The sequence below is a fragment of the Neoarius graeffei genome, chromosome 5 (assembly GCF_027579695.1).
Source record: "Neoarius graeffei isolate fNeoGra1 chromosome 5, fNeoGra1.pri, whole genome shotgun sequence".
Classification (NCBI taxonomy): domain Eukaryota; kingdom Metazoa; phylum Chordata; class Actinopteri; order Siluriformes; family Ariidae; genus Neoarius; species Neoarius graeffei.
This window is the reverse complement of record NC_083573.1, coordinates 48,067,528-48,087,570: the sequence shown is the minus strand read 5'-3', so window position 1 is coordinate 48,087,570 and position 20,043 is coordinate 48,067,528. Positions and strand designations below refer to the sequence as shown.

The following is a 20,043-nucleotide window of genomic DNA, read 5'->3' as shown; positions in this document are numbered from 1 at the left end:
ACTTCGCACCCCCTTGCGTTGTGCCGGTGAATAACATCGCGCACGCCTATTATCCCCGCTCAACAATAAATTACAACTGTCTGCAAAAAGCTATCTGCGAAAGCCTTGTCGCACGAGCATGCAGAGGCCTTAACACAACACTAGTTTCATGTAAAGCCTCGGTCACAACCAACCGTACAGTACGCGCTCCTACAGCTGGTCTACACGCAAAAAACGCAAGAAACACACGGAGAGCGCGCATGAAACGCACGATAGCGCGTGTGATGTGCTGATTTTCGAGCCGCAGACCGGCCGCAGAGGTTCTTTGTCATGTCAAACAAACTCTACAGGCGCTTACGTTTTTTTCAGGTTGCAAGACAAACTTACGGCCAACGCGCGTCTTTCTCCGTGGAAAAAAAAAAAAGCAGCGATTTGGGAAACGCCAAAAATCACACAGCCAAAAAATCGTACGTCCGGTTGTGACCTAGGCTTAACCAAACCACAACACTCTCCGTTACATGCAAAAATAACCACACAGCCTTAGATTAATAAACTCACCCCATCAGAAAGAGAAACGGCGCCTTGCACACACCAATGCCTCCGATGGAATGTAATCCTAGAACGGTCCGTGTATCATCCAATCATTCAAGTATTCCATTCAATCTGGAAAACGAGGTTGCATGTTTTTTTTTTGCTAGAAACGGTTATCTCCGATGCAAATACCGAGTGTCTGTTTGCTTCGCGGTGTTTCAGCTCCTCTGCGCTCTGTTTAGTAACTCATTCCATAGTGAAATCACACGCCTGTATGCAGGTTAAGTAGCCATGCACTCAACTCGGATCATACAGCTGATTCGCGGGGAAAAAAAACAAAAGACTTAAATCATCATGTGAATGGCCCATATGGTAATTACCCACACCCCCCAGCAGGCTACAGTCCTGACAAAAACGAGACAATTTGCAACAAAAAATGTATGCTTTTCTAACAAAACAATCTATTATCTGAAATACTGATTGCATTCTTCAAGATCTCAACTTGCACATGATGGAAAAAAACAAAAATCACAAATTTTGAAAAAAGAATGCTTCTTTTGCGATCATCTCAGATTCGTTTCGGCCGACACGTGTCCCTGGATTCGGTGAGGGGTCACATATTCTATACCTAACTTTCAGCTTTCGTTTTAAAAAACAAAAATCGCAGATTTATAACTAAATTTTTATATGGCGTAGTGATTTTAAGTTACTACTTTTGGTGAGGTAGTGACCTCGACCCTGAGGCTTTCCGTTTAGATCAAAACACACGATCGTATTGGTTTTGGGTCTGCGGAAAATGGAGTCGGGTGGTTCTCCACTATAGTTGCAAATTGGGATATGGACCTTGAGCAAACTAAGTTCATAAGGCAGAATTCTGGTAGCCAATTTTGGAGTTTTATCAAAGTATCTTCTTATTCCTCGATATGGCAAAATTCAAGGTCAAAGGTCAAGGTCATTTCAAGGTCAAGGTTGCCCTTGTCTCTGAAATGCCTAATAAATCCATAATCTCTGACCAAAATCAAAATGTAATTGACCCCAATTACAAATCTGGGCCTTATTATAAATAATTCTATTTGAAAATGCATATTTATCACAATAGAACAATAAATATATGTATTAAAAGGGTGCAGCGTTTGTGTACTGACAGCATGTTTGTGTACTGACATGTTCAAAAATAAGACAACGAAGTTGATTATTTGAGCAGAACAGTAAAGATCAATCATTCAACCAGGTAGTAAGTAGGGGAAGCTGGAAGTAAAATTAACAGTTTGTAAAAGGTGAGTACCGGGGGGGGGGGGGGGGGGGGGGGACGACACCAAATTCAAATTTTTAAGTCAGTACACAGACACTCTCAGAAATTGACTAGGCCTAATCAGAAAACCTTTAAAGATATCCTGGTAGGATACATGTACTAGGTATAGGCCTATATACTAGTAGGTTGACGAAAGGGATCGAGAGACATCAAACTGTCATCCTATCAAACTGGTCAAAACACAATAGTCAGTACACAAACAGACCCCGGTGTGAGTGTATGGACAAATAGTTCATCATCTGGTCACCAGGGTGCAGATGTGTATATGATGCCTGTGCATTGTAGTCTAGTTGAAAGGTCTTCTAACTCACATTCATGGCACAAACATGTTTTCATGACAAAGCTGGGCCTACATCATTCTAGAAGTGTTAGTGTATTGACTGCTATTATAAATTCTGTTAAAAATTGCCATACAAACCTGAACAATGCTGGAAAACTACCACAGTATGAAATTCAATGTTTCCCTCCCTTGAACTTGTGGGATTCCCACAATGCACTGCAGTCATCTCATTAGAATAGTTCTGTCCATTTTCCCCAGGTGTCTCTAGTAGTTAGTACTGTTAGTGTACTGACTTAATTACTTGGGACACCAAAAATCAATTTCTTGGCAGAAAAATTTCTGACTAGTATTGGAAATATTTTCAAAATGTGCTTTTCTTCATGCTGCATGGACAATATTGATCATATTTAAATGGGTGACACAAAATAACACCAATAAATATTTTTCAGTAAGGGTTTATTTTCCTTCTGGGATGTATGAGACATGCATTTTGGACCCCCTTGGGTACTTCCAATGAAAAATTCTACCAACACTATTATATTTGAATGGATAAAATTTAATATCAATTAATTTTTATAATCAATAGGAAGGCATATGAACACAGACACCCTGATTTTATTTAAAGGCCTGGTCTCAGAATACTTGTTACGTGAGGTGACACCAATTTGCAACTATAGTGGAGAACCACCCAGTTACAAGGGGGATCAAATATTTTGCATGATGTTTTATTACGGTTATGATTATTCTGTGAGCGCATCAATCCTTAGGTGTATAAAGTTACAACTTAAAATACAATTAGTGATAACTGTAGACTTTTCAGTGGACTACAACCTTTTTAAGGGAATGCGATGTAGTCAACCATTTATCATGTCCCAGATCAAGCCGCCATTTTTCCACAAGTTTGCAGAGTTTTTGCCAAATTCTGAATATTCATATCAAAGATTTAGTTTTATCTGTATTATTTCTTTCATTTTATTTCAAATTAAAACCAACATCACCATTCAAAACCGTATAGTTTATTGACAGTATATTTAGTGGGCTACCCCCACAGTACCCGGTTTCTCAGACCCATATCCTTAAAGCTGTTGGAGGACTTGAAAGTAAAACAATCTGCAGCAAAATACATTTTGTGCTTATTAAGGCCACTTTTTGACATCAAATGTTTATTAAATCATTAAAGCAGCTTATATTATTTTTACTCGTTTAGAGCAAGTTACCCTAGGCTGACACTTGCACGACTTTTGGCCACGATTTTGTCGTGGCAAGTCGTGCCATTTTGGGGCACGAACTGGGAGGCTCCTGCACTGTTCACGACTAGTTCACGCATAGTTCACGACGAGTTCACGCATAGTTCACGACGAGTTCACGAATGTATGCCCGTCCACATTCACGAACTGGCACGACGAGTTCACGCATAGTTTACGCACTTCCCGCATTGGCACGACGAGTTTGCGCAATTCGGACGGTGTCGTGCCAACTTGGGCACGCCTGTGTCATGCACAACCTCATCCTCATCAGATACCCACATGCAATTTCAGAAGTGGACCGCGAAGATCCGGACACACATGATCTGATCCCTGGTGGATGGAGGACTGACCGACACCTGCAGGGGCTGCTGCCTCTAACCGGCCATCATACCCAGAAGGATGCAAAGGATCAGCGAGACTACCTGTCACATTACTACATGTCCCCTGCTGGTGCTGTCCCTTGGCAAGAAAGAATGGTAGTAGCTTCATGAGCTGCATCCACAGTTGTTCCATTTTTTAAATAAAAGAAATGAAACTCCCCCCCCCAAAAAAAAAAAAGTCATGAAGGAATAGAAAATAAAAGACATTAAAGAAAAAAGCAAGAAAAAAAAAACAAAAAAAACTGCGAATGGCGAGAAGTGTCCGGGAAGCCCTATATATACCCCCGCACCGACGCGAGCGCCACTGTCGCGCAGTAGTCGTGAACTGCTCGTGAACTCGTAGTGAACTGCTCGTGCCATGCGCAAACTGTTCGTGAAGTGCGTAAACTAGTCGTGAACTGCTCGTGCCATCAATGTGTGACCGTGTCAGTGGGAAGGCACGGCCACGCTGCGACGCGCACCAATTCGTGAACATGTCGTGAACTACTCGTGAACTCGACGTGAGCTGTTCGTGAACTATTCGTGGCAGTTTGTGACAGTCATGGCATAGCGCGCACTTCCACGCACTGGCACGCATCCTCCCGCATCGTCCCGACGAGTTCACGACGTGATCACGAACAGTTTGCGCATAGTTCATGACCCGGTCGCGAAATTTTGTCGTGACCAAAATTTTGAACATTTCAAAATTCTCGTCCCGGCATGGCACACAGTCACGACGGGTTTACACACACTTCACGCCAGTTTACGACTAGTTTGCGCACTGGCACGACTCGAGTCGTGCCAATGCGTGCCACGGAATCGTGCAAGTGTCAGCCTAGCCTTAAATCATTTACGCACTTTCTCAGGGTTCTGTCTGCTATTTTTGCACTAATTAAATTTTTACATCTCTTTGAACGAGTGTACAACAGTAGCACAAGAATTTCAGTGGATACAGATGCTTACAGCACTCATGCACAGGACAACAAGACTCCAAACTTGATTATATATGCTTTTTTTTTCCTTCTTCCTGAATGCACTCTCAAATACAAAATATATTTCACCTTTTTAAAAAAAAAAAAAAAATTGTACCAAAACAAGACAATTTACCTTGATATTTAACACTATGAAAATACACTAGAACATGCAGTGGATCTACACAGTACGATTCTGTACAACTACACAAACATCTCAAGTCTGTCATTGGACCTTCATCTCCAGTTACACTTAAGCTTCAGTTTATCAAGCATGTTGCGTGTAGCTTGGAAAGGTCGGCGATACTTAATGCTAATATTATCTGATACTAGTCACAATATTAGGTTTCTGCTGTGCTTTCTACATTTCTATATCAAACCAGTACAGATTCACTGAACTCACTGTACACTGAATTTTTATTCCTCTCATATAATACAGTACCGGTGTGTGTGTGTGTGTGTGTGTTTGTACACGCCTACACTACCGTTCAAAAGTTTGGGGTCACCCAGACAATTTTGCGTTTTCCATGAAAAGTCACACTTTTATTTACCGCCGTAAGTTGTAAAATGAATAGAAAATATAGTCAAGACATTTTTCTGGCCATTTTGAGCATTTAATCGACCCCACAAATGTGATGCTCCAGAAACTCAATCTGCTCAAAGGAAGGCCAGTTTGGGAGCGTCGTGGCTCGGGTGGATGGGGCACCATGCCATGGATCCGGGGACCCGGGTTCGATTCCGACCCGGGGTCATTTCCCGATCCCTCCCCGTCTCTCTCTCTCCTGCTCATTTCCTGTCTCTACACTGTCCTGTCCAATAAAGGTGAAAAAAAGCCCAAAAAATATCTAAAAAAAAAAAAAAAAGGTCAGTTTTATAGCTTCTCTAAAGAGCTAAACTGTTTTCAGCTGTGCTAACATGATTGTACAAGGGTTTTCTAATCATCCATTAGCCTTCTGAGGCAATGAGCAAACACATTGTACCATTAGAACACTGGAGTGAGAGTTGCTGGAAATGGGCCTCTATACACCTATGGAGATATTGCACCAAAAACCACACATTTGCAGCTAGAATAGTCATTTACCACATTAGCAATGTATAGAGTGGATTTCTGATTAAAGTGATCTTCATTGAAAAGAACAGTGCTTTTCTTTCAAAAATAAAGACATTTCAAAGTGACCCCAAACTTTTGAACGGTAGTGTAATTCATGACGGAGGTCGTTTCTCTTTACTTAGTTGAGCGGTTTTGGATATAATATGGATTACTACAATTGTTGAACAGGGCTATTTACTGCATTTATTATTATTTACTGTTTGATCTCAGACGCATTAAGGCGGCAAGAAATTGCACTAATTAACTTTTGACGAGGCAGACCTGTTAAGTGAAAAGCATTCCAGCCCTGTGTCCGAAATCGCTCCCTACTCACTATATAGTGGGGACGCCATTTTGTAGTGCTGACCGAAACCTTAGTGAGGATTATTTACACCCTATATAGTGCACTCAAAGTATCCCACAGTGTATCATGAAAAGTAGCATACAACCAATGGTCACTAGCCAAGGCAATATATTCCATTATGCACTGCGGTCACGCTGAAAGAAATCAAATTAAAAGTCTCAAATTTGGTTTAATAAAAGGCAGTGGCAAAAAAGAAAGTATTCAGCCTTGATTTAAATTAAAAAAAAAAAAAAAGAAGCCGCAGGTACTTTGTATTGAGGGTCATTCCATGTCAAAATCAACCAAAATTAAAAGGTTTTCCCACCTCAAATTTTTTATTTTGATAATTTTTCTTCCAGTGATAGATACACATATATGATGACCAAAGCCCAAATATTAGGTCTCTGTGATGATCTATGAGCTCATTTCAGCCCAGTTTGCATAAGGAGGGGTCAAAATTACCATTTTCACCTGTGATCTGGAGCAAAATTAAAAAAAATATATATATATATATATATATATATATATATATATATATTATATATATATATATATATATATATATATATATATATATATATATATATATATATAAAAATAAAATTATGATGGCCATATCTTCATTATTTTGCTTGTACTGCAAGTTTGGGAGGTATATTTTAGGATTTGGGCATCATTATCATCAGCTTTGAACGTGTGTATGAAGGGCAGCATGTTAAAAATAGAAAAAATAATTTACCCAGTCATGATTGTATTTTCTAGTAAGTTAGAGTGCTTATTATGAAAAAATTACACCACAGCTGTTCATATCTTTAACACCATACTGTTGTGGACCAACTTCTTATGCCCTTCATGTATTTGCATGGCTGTAGATGTTATCTCTCTTAAAAGGAAGGAACACGCAAACTTCACCCAGAATGAAAATGCCAAATTATGCCTTATTTTAAGGGGTCAAAATCTATGGAGGGACACAGTACATAGCTGGTATTTTATATATTTAAAAGTAGGTTAATAATATCAAATAATACATAATTAGGTATGTAATAGCTTTCCTTCTTAGAAAAATATTGGCATAATTTATACACAAAAAATGCTAATTTTCTCTTCTGAGCAAACTTTGACCTTGCATAAATAGTTAATTATGATGATCTGGGATCTAAATTTGGGGTAATTTATTTTTAGCTTTGCTGACTTCAGCAGCAAAGCTGTTCAAATAGCTTAGTCCGGCGTCCGTCTGTCCGTTAACAGGGCATGTTTTGACACCGTAAGAGCTAGGAGACTAATATATGGCCTGAATATACCTTGGGGGACCACAACCTAGCTCACCAAAAACTAGGTCACTGTGACCTATTTTACTGACTATCGGCCAAAGTTCGTTGTTTTGGGGGCAATTTACATGCATTCCCAATGGGGAGGATTTGGGCCTGTATTTCAGTGGCCTTTTCAAGTTGCATTTACTTTGCGATATGATTTAACAGACTTTGACAAGACCTTTTGACCTATATGACCTACTTGACCTTATTTTCAAGGTCACAGGAGGGTTTTAAATCAAACAATAAAGTCTTTATAGTGGCTTCTAGGTTGAAATAAAGCATGTAGTCACGGCAAATCACCACGTGATGGCATTGGGGGTATCGTAAAAAGGCTTGCTGCTCGGGCAAGCCTCCAAGCTACAACAAGTAACCACATTCTCTCGCCTATTACGCTCTATGAACGGGCTGTCAGGGAAATCCAAGGTATCAGGTTCTTGTACGTCTCTAAGACTACGTTCAGACTGCACCCTGAAACGACCCATATCCGATTTTTTTGCCCATATGCGACCTGTATCCGATTTGTTATTGACAATCGGAACGACACCGATCCGATTTTTTCACATGCGACCCAGGCCGCTTGGATATGTGGTCCTAAATCCGATGCATATCCGATATTTTCACATGCGACTGCAGTCTGACCGGACAGGTTGCATTCATGCGACCTACACGTCATCAACAAGAGACAAACGTCACTATTCTGCGTTGGCTAATCCTGCCTCTTTGGTGGAAAACAACATTTGTACAGTTTTCAGAATTTAAATAGACTTTTATAGAATTGATCAAGCTAATGGTGGATTTGGTAGGGACCTGGATGTTAGTCTGTTAGCCTGATTAAATAAAACAGTTTCTATAACTGATTTATAACTTAAACCATCCTGTATTACAAGATTATAAGATTGTTCTGGAAATTTCCAGTAATTTGATACCTTCGGTCTCATTAGTCTGCTGTTAATCAGATTATTGTGCGAGTTCCGCCGCCGCCACAAAAACCACATCGCCAGGTCTCGCCTCATCTCCATAGCAAACTGCACTGGTGTTCATGCACCTTGAGCCAGCGCTGAGAGGCGCTGCAGAATTCAGCTGGCTATAAACAATCTAAATATTTATAAAAATGTAGAAAAAGTTTATTAATATGACGAAATAAATATGTGCAAATTATTAAGCCTGAATTAAGAGCTTGGTAATACAGCGGCCGTATCCCAAATGACTGCCTACTGAAGCTCGAGTGCACTATATAGAGTTTAAAAATCCATTACTTCCTAGTAACATGTAGTGCACTTATATAGAAATTAGAGACATATTTAGGAGTCAACCCTCGTTACCAGGCTACACGTTTTCATTTCAGTTCAGAAACAAAAACACACACGAGACCTCACACTTTAACACTAACCAGATAATTAAACAAACAAACAAAAAAAAGAAATCATTAAACATGAAGAGTGCGCTTTTTTTTTTTGTTTACGTATTACGTAGATGTGCTTATTGCGTGTCAATTTGCGCATGCGGGACACTTTTGGGTCGTCTTCCGTTCATATTGAAGATCGCATACAAGTCTCATATAATTGGTAATGTGAACGGCCTAACAAAAAAATCGGATTTCACAACAAATCGGATATGGGTCGTTTCAGGTTGCAGTCTGAACGTAGTGTAAGGAAGATGTAGCAGAAGCATCACAGGCCCAAGAAGAACAGTACAAAGAAGCAAAGAAAGTGCCTGGCATTAGAAGCCATCACAGCTTCATACCTGATGGGCCTAACCTGAGAATGTACAGGATCTCTGCAGATATTTCCATGACAAGTGGGACTCTAGCACATTCTACTGCACATCATGATATCCAAGAATACAAGCCTGGTGTATATGTGGCAGCCGTCGACAACCAGGTCTGGTATATAGGAAGTGTGCTAGCGGTAGACGAAGACAAGGATGATCTACTCATCACTTTCACGAGGCAAACACAGAATCCTTGCATGTACAAATGGCCCAGGCAGAAGGACGAGTGCTGGGTTCCTGTGGGCCATGTGCTGTGCTCACTGCCACTTCCCAGTACAACTACAGGCAGACAGTACAAGTTCCAACAGATGGACATTGACAAAATCAGAGACAGTTTTAAGTTGTTCACAAGTGCGCATGGATGAACTCTTAGAAACACTACCAGTGTATAGACTGGCATTAGTAATATATAAACGTGACTTGTTTTGAACATTACCTAGAGTTTTTTGGAAATTATCATATTTTGCTGTGATAATTAATGCATGTTGATCAATGATCTGGCTTGTACTGAATTTATCTTTGATAGTTAGATATGTCTGACTTGAAGTATGGCTAAACTGTTAGTTAATAAACATTGTGTTGAACAAAAACAACAGTGTTCCCTTTTTCAGAGGATTTCTAGCAGTTGGTTAACGTCAGACTCCGGGTCCAATTGTCTTGTTGTAACTTCAAAAGGGAGAGCATTACATCTTCCATTTTTTCACACATTATTACCAAGGCACATATTTTCAAGCACAAAAAAACTGAAATTGCAATAACGTGCCCCTTTTGAGAAATGTACCCAATTTTGACAAAAAGAGCACTTTTCATTCTGGGTCCAACTTCAGGGGTTAATAAGTCAGTGACTATAGACACTGGGGCCTCGAGTTCGTTTAATATGCTTAAGTAGTTTACTGGCAGTGTACATTAAAAATTTTAGGTCTCTATCATCACTAAGCTAAGAGTAACGAAGAAATCAAAATCGTAAAAATACACTAGCGAATTTTTGTTGGTGATTTTTTTTTAAATTAATTAATTAATTAAATTTATTTATTTAAATACCACCCGAGGGCTAAACTGGACAAAAAAAATATGTAGACAATGATGGTTAAAATCAGGAGAGGACCAACTTTTCTGATAATAAAATCTGTGTCATAGGCCTAACACTTCTGCAAGTACTTTTTCTAGATGCACAAATGCCGCTTTTCCACTACCAACGCGGCTGAGTCGGGCTGAGCCGTGCGGTGCCGAGTTGGGCTGAGTTGAGCTGAGTGGGGCTATTGGAATTGCATTTCGACTACAACCGCGCTGAACCGTGCTGGCTGGAAGTGGGTGGACACATTGGGTGGAGTTAGCGAAAGTGGGTGGACGTCAGGTGATGTCGTTAGGCGGCGCAAACAGTGACATCAGTGACCTTTTAAGCGGTAGTCTCACGACCCGGATAGTAAACAATAAACATGGAGGACATGGAGTCATTAGTGTTGCTGGTCTTGGTGCTGTGGCTTGTTGTCACCGACAACGCCAACAGATACTGGCAAGAGCGTATAGATGAGGCGAGGCGCATAAGGCTCCAGAAATTCTCGTAATTCATAATTATTATTCTTCCGGGTTTACGGTGTTTACAGATCCCAGCGTGCTCGCGGGGCGTGTGTGGGCATGTGAGGACACTCCTCCTCACCAATCAGTGCACAGGGGAGTGTCTCCTCACGCCCCTAGCCCCACTCGGCTCGGTTTGGCTCGCTTCAGCCCCACTCCAAAACCGTGCGAGTTTTGGGTGCTGAGTAGGGCTAAAGCGAGCTGAGTCGTGCTGTTCTGAGGTAGTCGAAACGCGAGCCGTGTCGGGCTGAAGTGAGCTGAAAAAGGGTAGTGGAAAAGGGCCAAAAGTTGCTCCAGAATTGAAGCATTCAAGAAGGAAATGACCCCTACTTCAAAAACAAGGCTGAATCTCAACAGTTAGCAATAATTAAGCTTAAATACTTGGCCTTAGTACTACCAAGGCATGCTACTTGCGGTGTGCAAAGTTTAAGCAAAATCAAAAATTTGAGGTGGGGGCTCTGGTTGAGTTGACATGGAATGACCCTTGATTAATGTGGGAAATGTGCTCAGTATAATATGTATATATCACAAAAATACATGCGTGTATTTATTATTTTGAAAACCCACTAGCCAACTGATCTGGCACGTTTTAATTGTGCGACAGTAACGACGTAAATACCAGCGGGATGGACTAGTGTCCGAAAGCTGCTTTTTTTTTTTTTTCATTTTACCAATGAGCTCACTATATAGTCCTCTATATAGTAATTCCCTATGCAGGGAGTACTGAACAAGTGAGTGATTTCAGACACCGGGCAGGTGATTACCTCATGAAGCTGGTTAAGATAATGCCAATAGTGTGCAAAGCGTCATCAAGGTAAACAGTGGCTACTTTGAAGAATCTAAAATATGAAACTAACACTTTTTTTGTTGACCACATAATTCCACACATGCTCCAGCTGTTATTTCATAGTTTTGATGTCTGCAGTATTGTTCTACAATGTCAAAATACACAAAAGCCTATGAATGAGTAGGAGTGTCCAAACTTTTGAATATGTAGAACATTTAGAGCTAATAAGTTACGCTCTCCTTCAGCTTGCCGTACTGAGGCTTTAAGTATTAACTGTCTTAAGTGGTTTTCTGTGAGAGTGTAACCAGAACGTGGATATCGATTGCCACTTAGTGGTGCTTGACAGTTTGTGAACCCTTTAGAATTTTCTATATTTCTGCATAAATATGACCTAAAACATCATCAGATTTTCACACAAGTCCGAAAAGTAGATAAAAAGAAGCCAGTTAAACAAATGAGACAAAATATTATACTTGGTCATTTATTTATTGAGGAAAACGATCCAATATTACATATCTGTGAGTGGCAAAAGTATGTGAACCTTTGCTTTCAGTATCTGGTGTGACCCCCTTGTGCAGCAATAACTGCAACTAAACGTTTCCGGTAACTGTTGATCAGTCCTGCACACCGGCTTGGAGGAATTTTAGCCCATTTCTCCATACAGAACAGCTTCAACTCTGCGATGTTGGTGGGTTTCCTCACATGAACTGCTCACTTCAGGTCCTTCCACAACATTTCCATTGGATTAAGGTCAGGACTTTGACTTGGCCATTCCAAAACATTAACTTTATTCTTCTTTAACCATTCTTTGGTAGAATGACTTGTGTGCTTCAGGTCGTTCTCTTGCTGCATGATCCACCTTCTCTTGAGATTCAGTTCATGGACAGATGTCCGGACATTTTCCTTTAGAATTCGCTGGTATAATTCAGAATTCACTGTTCCATCAATGATGGCAAGCTGTCCTGGCCCAGATGCAGCAAAACAGGCCCAAACCATGATACTACCACCACCATGTTTCACAGATGGGATAAGGTTCTTATGCTGGAATGCAGTGTTTTCCTTTCTCCAAACATAACGCTTCTCACTTAAGAAAGTTCTATTTTGGTCTCATCCATCCACAAAACATTTTTCCAATAGCCTTCTGGCTTGTCCACGTGATCTTTAGCAAACTGCAGACGAGCAGCAATGTTCTTTTTGGGACAGCAGTGGCTTTCTCCTTGCAGCCCTGCTGGAATGCAGTGTTCTCCTGATGGTGGACTCATGAACATTAGCCAATGTGAGACAGGCCTTCAGTTGCTTAAGGCCTCTGCATGCTCTTGCGACAAGGCTTTCGCAGATAGCTTTTCGCAGAGAGTTGTAATTTATCGTTGAGCGGGGAGTAAATAGGCGTGCGCGATGTTATTCACCGGCACAACGCAAGGGGGGCGCGAAGTCGCTAGGAGTAGTTGGTGGGTGTGATTAGTGGAGTGTTTATCCTCCGGTTACTTATAATGACTAGAACTTTTTTTTTTATAATGACTAGAACTGGAGTCGTATAGATGTACGTACTTCCTCAAATCAACCGCTCTTCGTGCTGCTCCATCTTCGCTCGTGTTTTTAAAAATGCCGGTCGTGAAAACAAACCAAACCGGGAAAGTAGGGAAGCGGAAGTGCGTGTACAGCGGAGTGGACCAATCAGAGCCCTCTTGTCTGCGACGCTGTCTGCGAGGCTTCTGCGGTGGTCACAATTTTTGGGAGGTGCGCGCAGACCGTCTGCGAAGGTGGGGGGCTACGCAGACACTGTCTGCGACGCTATCTGCGAGGACTGGGTTGTAAGCATAAATTGGCCTTTAGAAGTTACCCTGGGGTCCTTTGTGACCTCGCCGACTATTACACGCCTTGCTCTTGGAGTGATCTTTGTTGGTCGACCACTCCTGGGGAGGGTAAAGGCCTCTGCATGCTCTTGCAACAAGGCTTTCGCAGATAGCTTTTCGCAGACAGTTGTAATTTATCGTTGAGCGGGGAGTAACAGGCGTGCGCGATGTTATTCACCGCCACAACGCAAGGGGACGCGAAGTCGCGAAGTCGCTAGGAGTAGTTGGTGGGTGTGGTTAGTGGAGTGTTTATCCTCCGGTTACTTATAATGACTAGAACTGGAGTCGTATAGATATAGGATGTCTATGCGTACGTCTATGGATGTACATACTTCCTCGATCAACCGCTCTTCGTGCTGCTCCATCTTCGCTTGTGTTTTTAAAAATGGCGGTCGTGAAAACAAAACAAACCGGGAAAGTAGGGAAGCGGAAGTGCGTGTACAGCGGATGTAGAGTGGACCAATCAGAGCCCTCGTCTGTGACGCTGTCTGCGAGGCTTCTGCGGTGGTCACAATTTTTGGGAGGTGCGCGCAGAGCATCTGCGAAGGTGGGGGGGCTACGCAGACGCCATCTGCGACGCCATCTGCGAGGACTGGGTTGTCAGCATAAATTGGCCTTAACAATGGTCTTGAATTTCCTCCATTTGCACACAATCTGTCTGACTGTGGATTGGTGGAGTCCAAACTCTTTAGAGATGGCTTTGTAACCTTTTCCATCCTGATGAGCATCAACAACGCTTTTTCTGAGGTCCTCAGAAATCTCCTTTGTTCGTGCCATGATACACTTCCACAAACGTGTTGTGAAGATCAGACTTTGATAGATCCCTGTTCTTTAAATAAAACAGGGTGCCCACTCGCACCTGATTGTCATCCCATTGATTGAAAACACCTGACTCTAATTTCATCTTCAAATTAACTGCTAATCCTAGAGGTTCACATACTTTTGCCACTCACAGATATGTAATATTGGATCATTTTCCTCAATAAATAAATAAATGACCAAGTATAATATTTTGTCTCATGTGTTTAACTGGGTTCTCTTTATCTACTTTTAGGACTTGTCTGAAAATCTGATGTTGTTTTAGGTCATATTTATGCAGAAATATAGAAAATTCTAAAGGGTTCACAGTCTTTCACGCACCACTGTATGTTGCATTCATCCTGGATAATGATTGGCTGATGGACAGAACCTTATAAAACTACATTTAACTGTGAGTTCAGGGAGAGAACTTGGACATTTTAAAACATTGTACCAAAAGCTTTGCAAATTAGTAACAACAACAACAAAAATCACCTTACCTTTGGGGCAGAGTCCTCAAAAATGAAGCAATCTGTAACTTCAGACAGGTTGAAAGCCTGCCCACACATTGGGCATTCTAAAGGGAGAGAGTCTGATAAATAACACTATTCCACATAGCAACCTACAAACTTGTTTAAATTGGCCTCGGGTAAACTAAGCCAACATGTTACTGTCAGCTGAGCTGATATTCAGTTATTCAGTACAACAGCACTCTTGCTTGTGCGTTATTGCTTAAAATGATACATCACAAACATATCTAAACAATTCTACAGAAAGCTTCAACATTAGCGTGAGTGACACTGAGCACATTTGTCCAAAAGCATATGCTGTCATAGTAACTGAGCAGGGCTTAAGATCAGCTTCCTTTGTTAAAGGTAGACTGCCTTTCAGATTTTAAGTATAGGTCATAAAAAGAAATTTTCCCCGACACCCAATTATTTTTGTTTAGTGGACTGAAAGCTACTGAATTCGAAATCACAGACTTCCAATTTTATTAGTTTTTTTTTTTTTAAATAGAACAATTAATGAATTTAGGGCCACATGGCCCTAAATTCTCCGATATTTTTTCCTGCCTGTGATGACCTGGCGACTTGTCCAGGGTGTACCCCGCCTTTCGCCCATAGTCAGCTGGGACAGGCTCCAGCTTGCCTGCGACCCTGTAGAACAGGATAAAGCAGCTAGAGATAATGAGATGAGATTTTTTCCTGCTTCACCATGATGCAATACAATATACTACGTCATGCATCACGTGGTGGGCTTTTCCCGTTCACGCAAGGCATTGTGGGATACAAATTTGAAACAGGAGAGAAACATGTACGATGCAAGTGTGCGAATGAAACGTGAAAGAGCGACTACAGTAACAGAAAGCGAGAAGAAAAGACATTATGTTGTGAAGGAAAGGAAACGCAGGACCAAACTGATAAATATTGGAGGTCAGCAAGCACCTCGGTGTGATCAGCTGTTCGTTTAGTGACAGAATGATGCAACCGTCAGTGCACGGTCAAAGGTAAACCTGTAGATGGCAGTAATGCAACACTGTAGATGCCAGCTGCTGTAAAACCCAAAAGGTGGTGGTGGTGGTAAACCTGCGCATCCGCATACAGACTTCCTCTGTCTGCTTGACTGCGTGAAGTGAGTGATTTCATGCACATTATTTGCTCGGGAATCCCCTCAAATTAAATAACTTCCCAGCCTGGTTTGAGATATTGCAGAAATAACCATATCACAATGACCAAATTTCAGAGGGAACTAAATTTCACCCATTTTATGAAATCGAAAGGCCGTCTAGCTTTAAGCGAAATTGTAGAAAAGTATCGAGGTTTGTTGAAACACATAAGCTTATCACATTAATTCACTGAGTGGATGTTCCACCAGGAATATCAACAAGCCCTTAAATCTTGTAATAGTGTGTGTGTGAATATCTTACTTTCACAGTTCAGTGTTAGACCCGTTGTTTGCGTTTATGCCCCTGCTGTCAGTTATGCTATAGACATGGCTACACCTTTACTGGGGAGATTTGCAAACATGATGGATTTTTTAAATTTTTTTTTAAATGACTGTCATAAATGGCTAAGAAAAACGAGATGAACAATGCTTTCACACTTGTTAACCAGACTGGCCATCATGATCTGCCAGTTCTGAGTTCCCAAGGCATCCAGTGACATCAGATTCAATCAAAATACGTTGATTAAAAGTTTTGACCCAGGCACCCTCATTACCTCCGTTTCCACCAAATCAGTTCCAGGGCTGGTTCGGGGCCAGTGCTGGTGCTGGTTCACAACTCGTTCAACTTGCGAACCAGCTGAGAACCAGTTTGCTTTTCCATAGCTCGGGGTGCTAAGGGGAGCCACGTCATTACGTCACTGTATACATCAGTTACGTTGCTGCGTTTGCATAAACCTTGGCGCAAACATCGAAGCAACAACAACAAGGAGAAGAAGAAGCAGCAACAACAATAATGGATGACTGCTGCTTTACTGCATCCATGATATCTCGTCACTTATTTAGAAATGGCGCCCTCTCGCGGTCTTGCTATTGTTGTTGGTCTTAACAACTCTCTCCCCCCCACTGACGTAAGCGGTTCTTTCCTCTAGCCCAGCAAAGAGCAGGTGCTACCCTGGAACCGGGTTTTCTGGCCCAGAGCCAGTTCTTTGTCAGTGGAAACAGAAAACCCGGTTCCAAACCAAGCACTGGCCCCGAACCAGCCCTGGAACTGATTTGGTGGAAAAGGGGTAATTGATAGCTTAGATAACTAGATCAATACCCATTCCAAATTTACTTTTTAACTCAATTTTGCGGAATGTTAAACTGACAATTCAGTCATTTATTTGGTAGGTCAGTATTTTTTTGTTTATAGAGCAATTCCATGCATAGGTCATCCTTACCATAAAGAAGAAGAAGAAAAAAAAAACGTTGTGCACACGCAAACAGAACTGCTGTTAAAATATTCACTTAGGTCCATAATTTATTGTATATAACACCTCTAATCTAAATTTTATAAATAATTGTAGGTTTTTACATCATAATACAGGTGGTGCACCAATACAGAAACAAGTTTTTTAAATTACAGTTTCAAGATTAGCGTTAACGTACTCAAACTTTCAACAAAATGTTATCATTTGGCAATTTCCAAATCGACAAGAGCATCATAAAACGTGTTTGGTCAGTTTGCTTTAACAGTACAGTTCCATAAATTTAAAAGCCATTTGTTGAGGAGTTCCACGGTCAAGTCACGTCCATGATGTTTTAATGGATAAGTTTATGCTGGTCAAAAAGGGTTGACGCAAGAAATGTTCAAACTTTCTGTGCAAAACTTGTTTACATCAACGTTACGTGTGATGAAGAAATCCTGCCTGTTTGTTACTTTTAAATACTTCAATGACGCGTTATAGACGTGACGTTATACGAGTTTGTTTTGCTAATGAGCCCGTAAAACCTACGTAGAACAGCTTAAAATCAAACCACACATATATAACGTGTATTCCAGTCGGCAGCGTAACTATTTTAACAGTTTTCCTCCGTTTCAGTGAAACGCAAGGTCATTAACTTACAATCACAATCATGGGTAAACGTTACAAAAGTGTTTAACATTTAGCCTACTCATGATTGCGATAATGAATATTTTCAGCAATCAACATCTCAAATGATAATGAAATGCTCAGTGCCTCTTCTCATCTCTGCCTTTCGACTGCATGTTTTCAGTCTTTGTTTCCTAGCAGACAGCCATCCTGAAATGCGCAAGGAACCCGATTGGTTTAGGCGTGGAAGCAGGCACCTTCTAATTAGCTCACGCTACCTGTCAATCAAGCTCAAGCTTTGACAGCTTCGCTCAGAGAGCATACATCTTGGGTGGGTTATGATCAAGTGGTCAAGGTTCTTAGTCCTGCTGTGGACAACAGAGGAAGATGCCACTTTGCCAAAGCAGTGCTGGTAGATTGATTAATTTAGTTAACAAATTATTAGCTACAGACTTAGCTATAGAGATCTTGCAGTCACGTGACCGGAAAGTACACAACCGCCATCGTGTCGGTCAAAAACACCGCTGAATACTGCTGCACTGGTGTACAGAATGGATCAATTCCAACCGACGGACTACACGGCTCATTTTTCTAATGAACAGATAACTAGATATATGTCTAAAATAAACGATCTACAGATTTGTGACCCTTATGGCTTACCGGACGGAGTTTTCACGACCGGATTTTGAACTGCCAGCGGAATACCCGGACGTGTATAATTACCTCATTAACTTTCCCTCGCTGTTCAGTGGTGAAGCACTGCGTGCTTATAAATCTCTGCACAGTTTTCTTTACAGAAATTCAGGATTTGTCAGCGACTCAGATGTGGCATCTTGTAAACAAGAATCCTCATTGGATGGGTAAGTCACTTAAGTATTGAGTATAGCACTGACCAGCCGATTATAGAATAGAATAAGGTAATTCCAAATCGTCCGTCTTGTTTACATGGATCTGGCGTTGGAGAGGTAGAGGCTTGGCAGTGGAGGTTTGAGTGGCTGTTTTCTGAACTTAGTCAACAGGCCGGCTCTGCAGCCTCGCTTTTGCTTCCGCTCCCGGCACCGCCTCCTTCGCTTTACTTCCGATAACAATCCATGGAGACCCCGCTGGTCTCGCTATCTCGTCCGGAATGGTTTTTTTTTCTCGTCCGGAATGTTGAGCATGCGATGGAAATCGCTACAAACCGTCATTTTCTGCTGGAAACCAATGCCCAGTAAGTCCATACGGTTGTAGTGGATATTGAAGTCCGGTACAGACGAACAACACGCAAAAATACACACAAAAAACATAAAAACCGTGCACAGGTAGGGAGAGCTTGTAGCCGCAGCCGTTGTAGTAGAATTGTATATAGTAGGGTTTTCCAGAAGAAAAGGTAGAAGTAAAAGCAGAAGTAGAACCAGAAGTAGAAGTCGGAATATGGCGTTTGACCGACAAGATGGCGTCTGTCACAATCTGGATCGGCTGTGACTTCACATGCAAGTGCTCCATAGGCCTACGTGAATATACAATATAAAAATTTTTTTCTCCTATCCTATTAAAATAAATAAACGAGATAGATCGATAGATAGATGCATTACACTGTTTAAGACCTTGTTGTCCTCAGTCCTGTACTTTGCTTATTGTACAGCGGTGGTCTATTAGAGTGAGTGAAATATTTAAATAATATTGGCTTTGAGTGGTATGCCAGATATATTCCATTCAGCTAACATGATATTGAACAAGTCGGAAAGGAATTCAATATCATGCTAGCTGAATGGAATATATCTGACAGACAACGAAAAAAAGCCAGCCAATATCATTATTATAGTCAAGTTTATTTGTATAGCGCTTTTAACAATAAACATTGTCACAAAGCAGCTTCACAGAATTTGAACGACTTAAAACATGAGCTAATTTTATCTCTAATCTATCCCCAGTGAGCAAGCCTGTGGCGATGGTGGCAAGGAAAAACTCCCTCAGACGACATGAAGAAACCTCGAGAGGAACCAGACTCAAAAGGGAACCCAGCCTCATTTGGGCAACAGGAGACAACATGACTATAACATTAACAGTTTTAACATGAAGTCAGTTTCGTTGATGTTATAAACTCTTCATTGATGGAAACTTGAGTGCAAAACTGCTCATGACAACTGCAGTCCTAAAGCTAGCAAGTCAACTGTAGTCCTCAGCCATAAAAGCATTACTGTAAGTGTCCAGAGCGTCTTCCAAGTGCGACTTTCAACTGTCCATATGGGGCCGTCCTCCACATGAGCGATGTGATGAGACTCCAACCAGACACAGGGCACCAGGATGGATCAGGCAGGTCCGAGGAGTAGAAGAG

At 41.3% G+C, this 20,043-nt stretch overlaps 1 protein-coding gene across 1 annotated transcript in view; it reads right to left on the bottom strand.

The window, feature by feature from the left end:
- The window catches only part of trim33l (tripartite motif containing 33, like), a 132,129-nt gene that overhangs the window by 47,932 nt on the left and 64,154 nt on the right, over nucleotides 1-20,043 (bottom strand). The window contains exon 2 of the mRNA XM_060921860.1: nucleotides 14,709-14,785. Within this exon, the coding sequence (XP_060777843.1) occupies nucleotides 14,709-14,785 (77 nt within the window). The remainder of the gene's footprint in view (nucleotides 1-14,708; nucleotides 14,786-20,043) is intronic.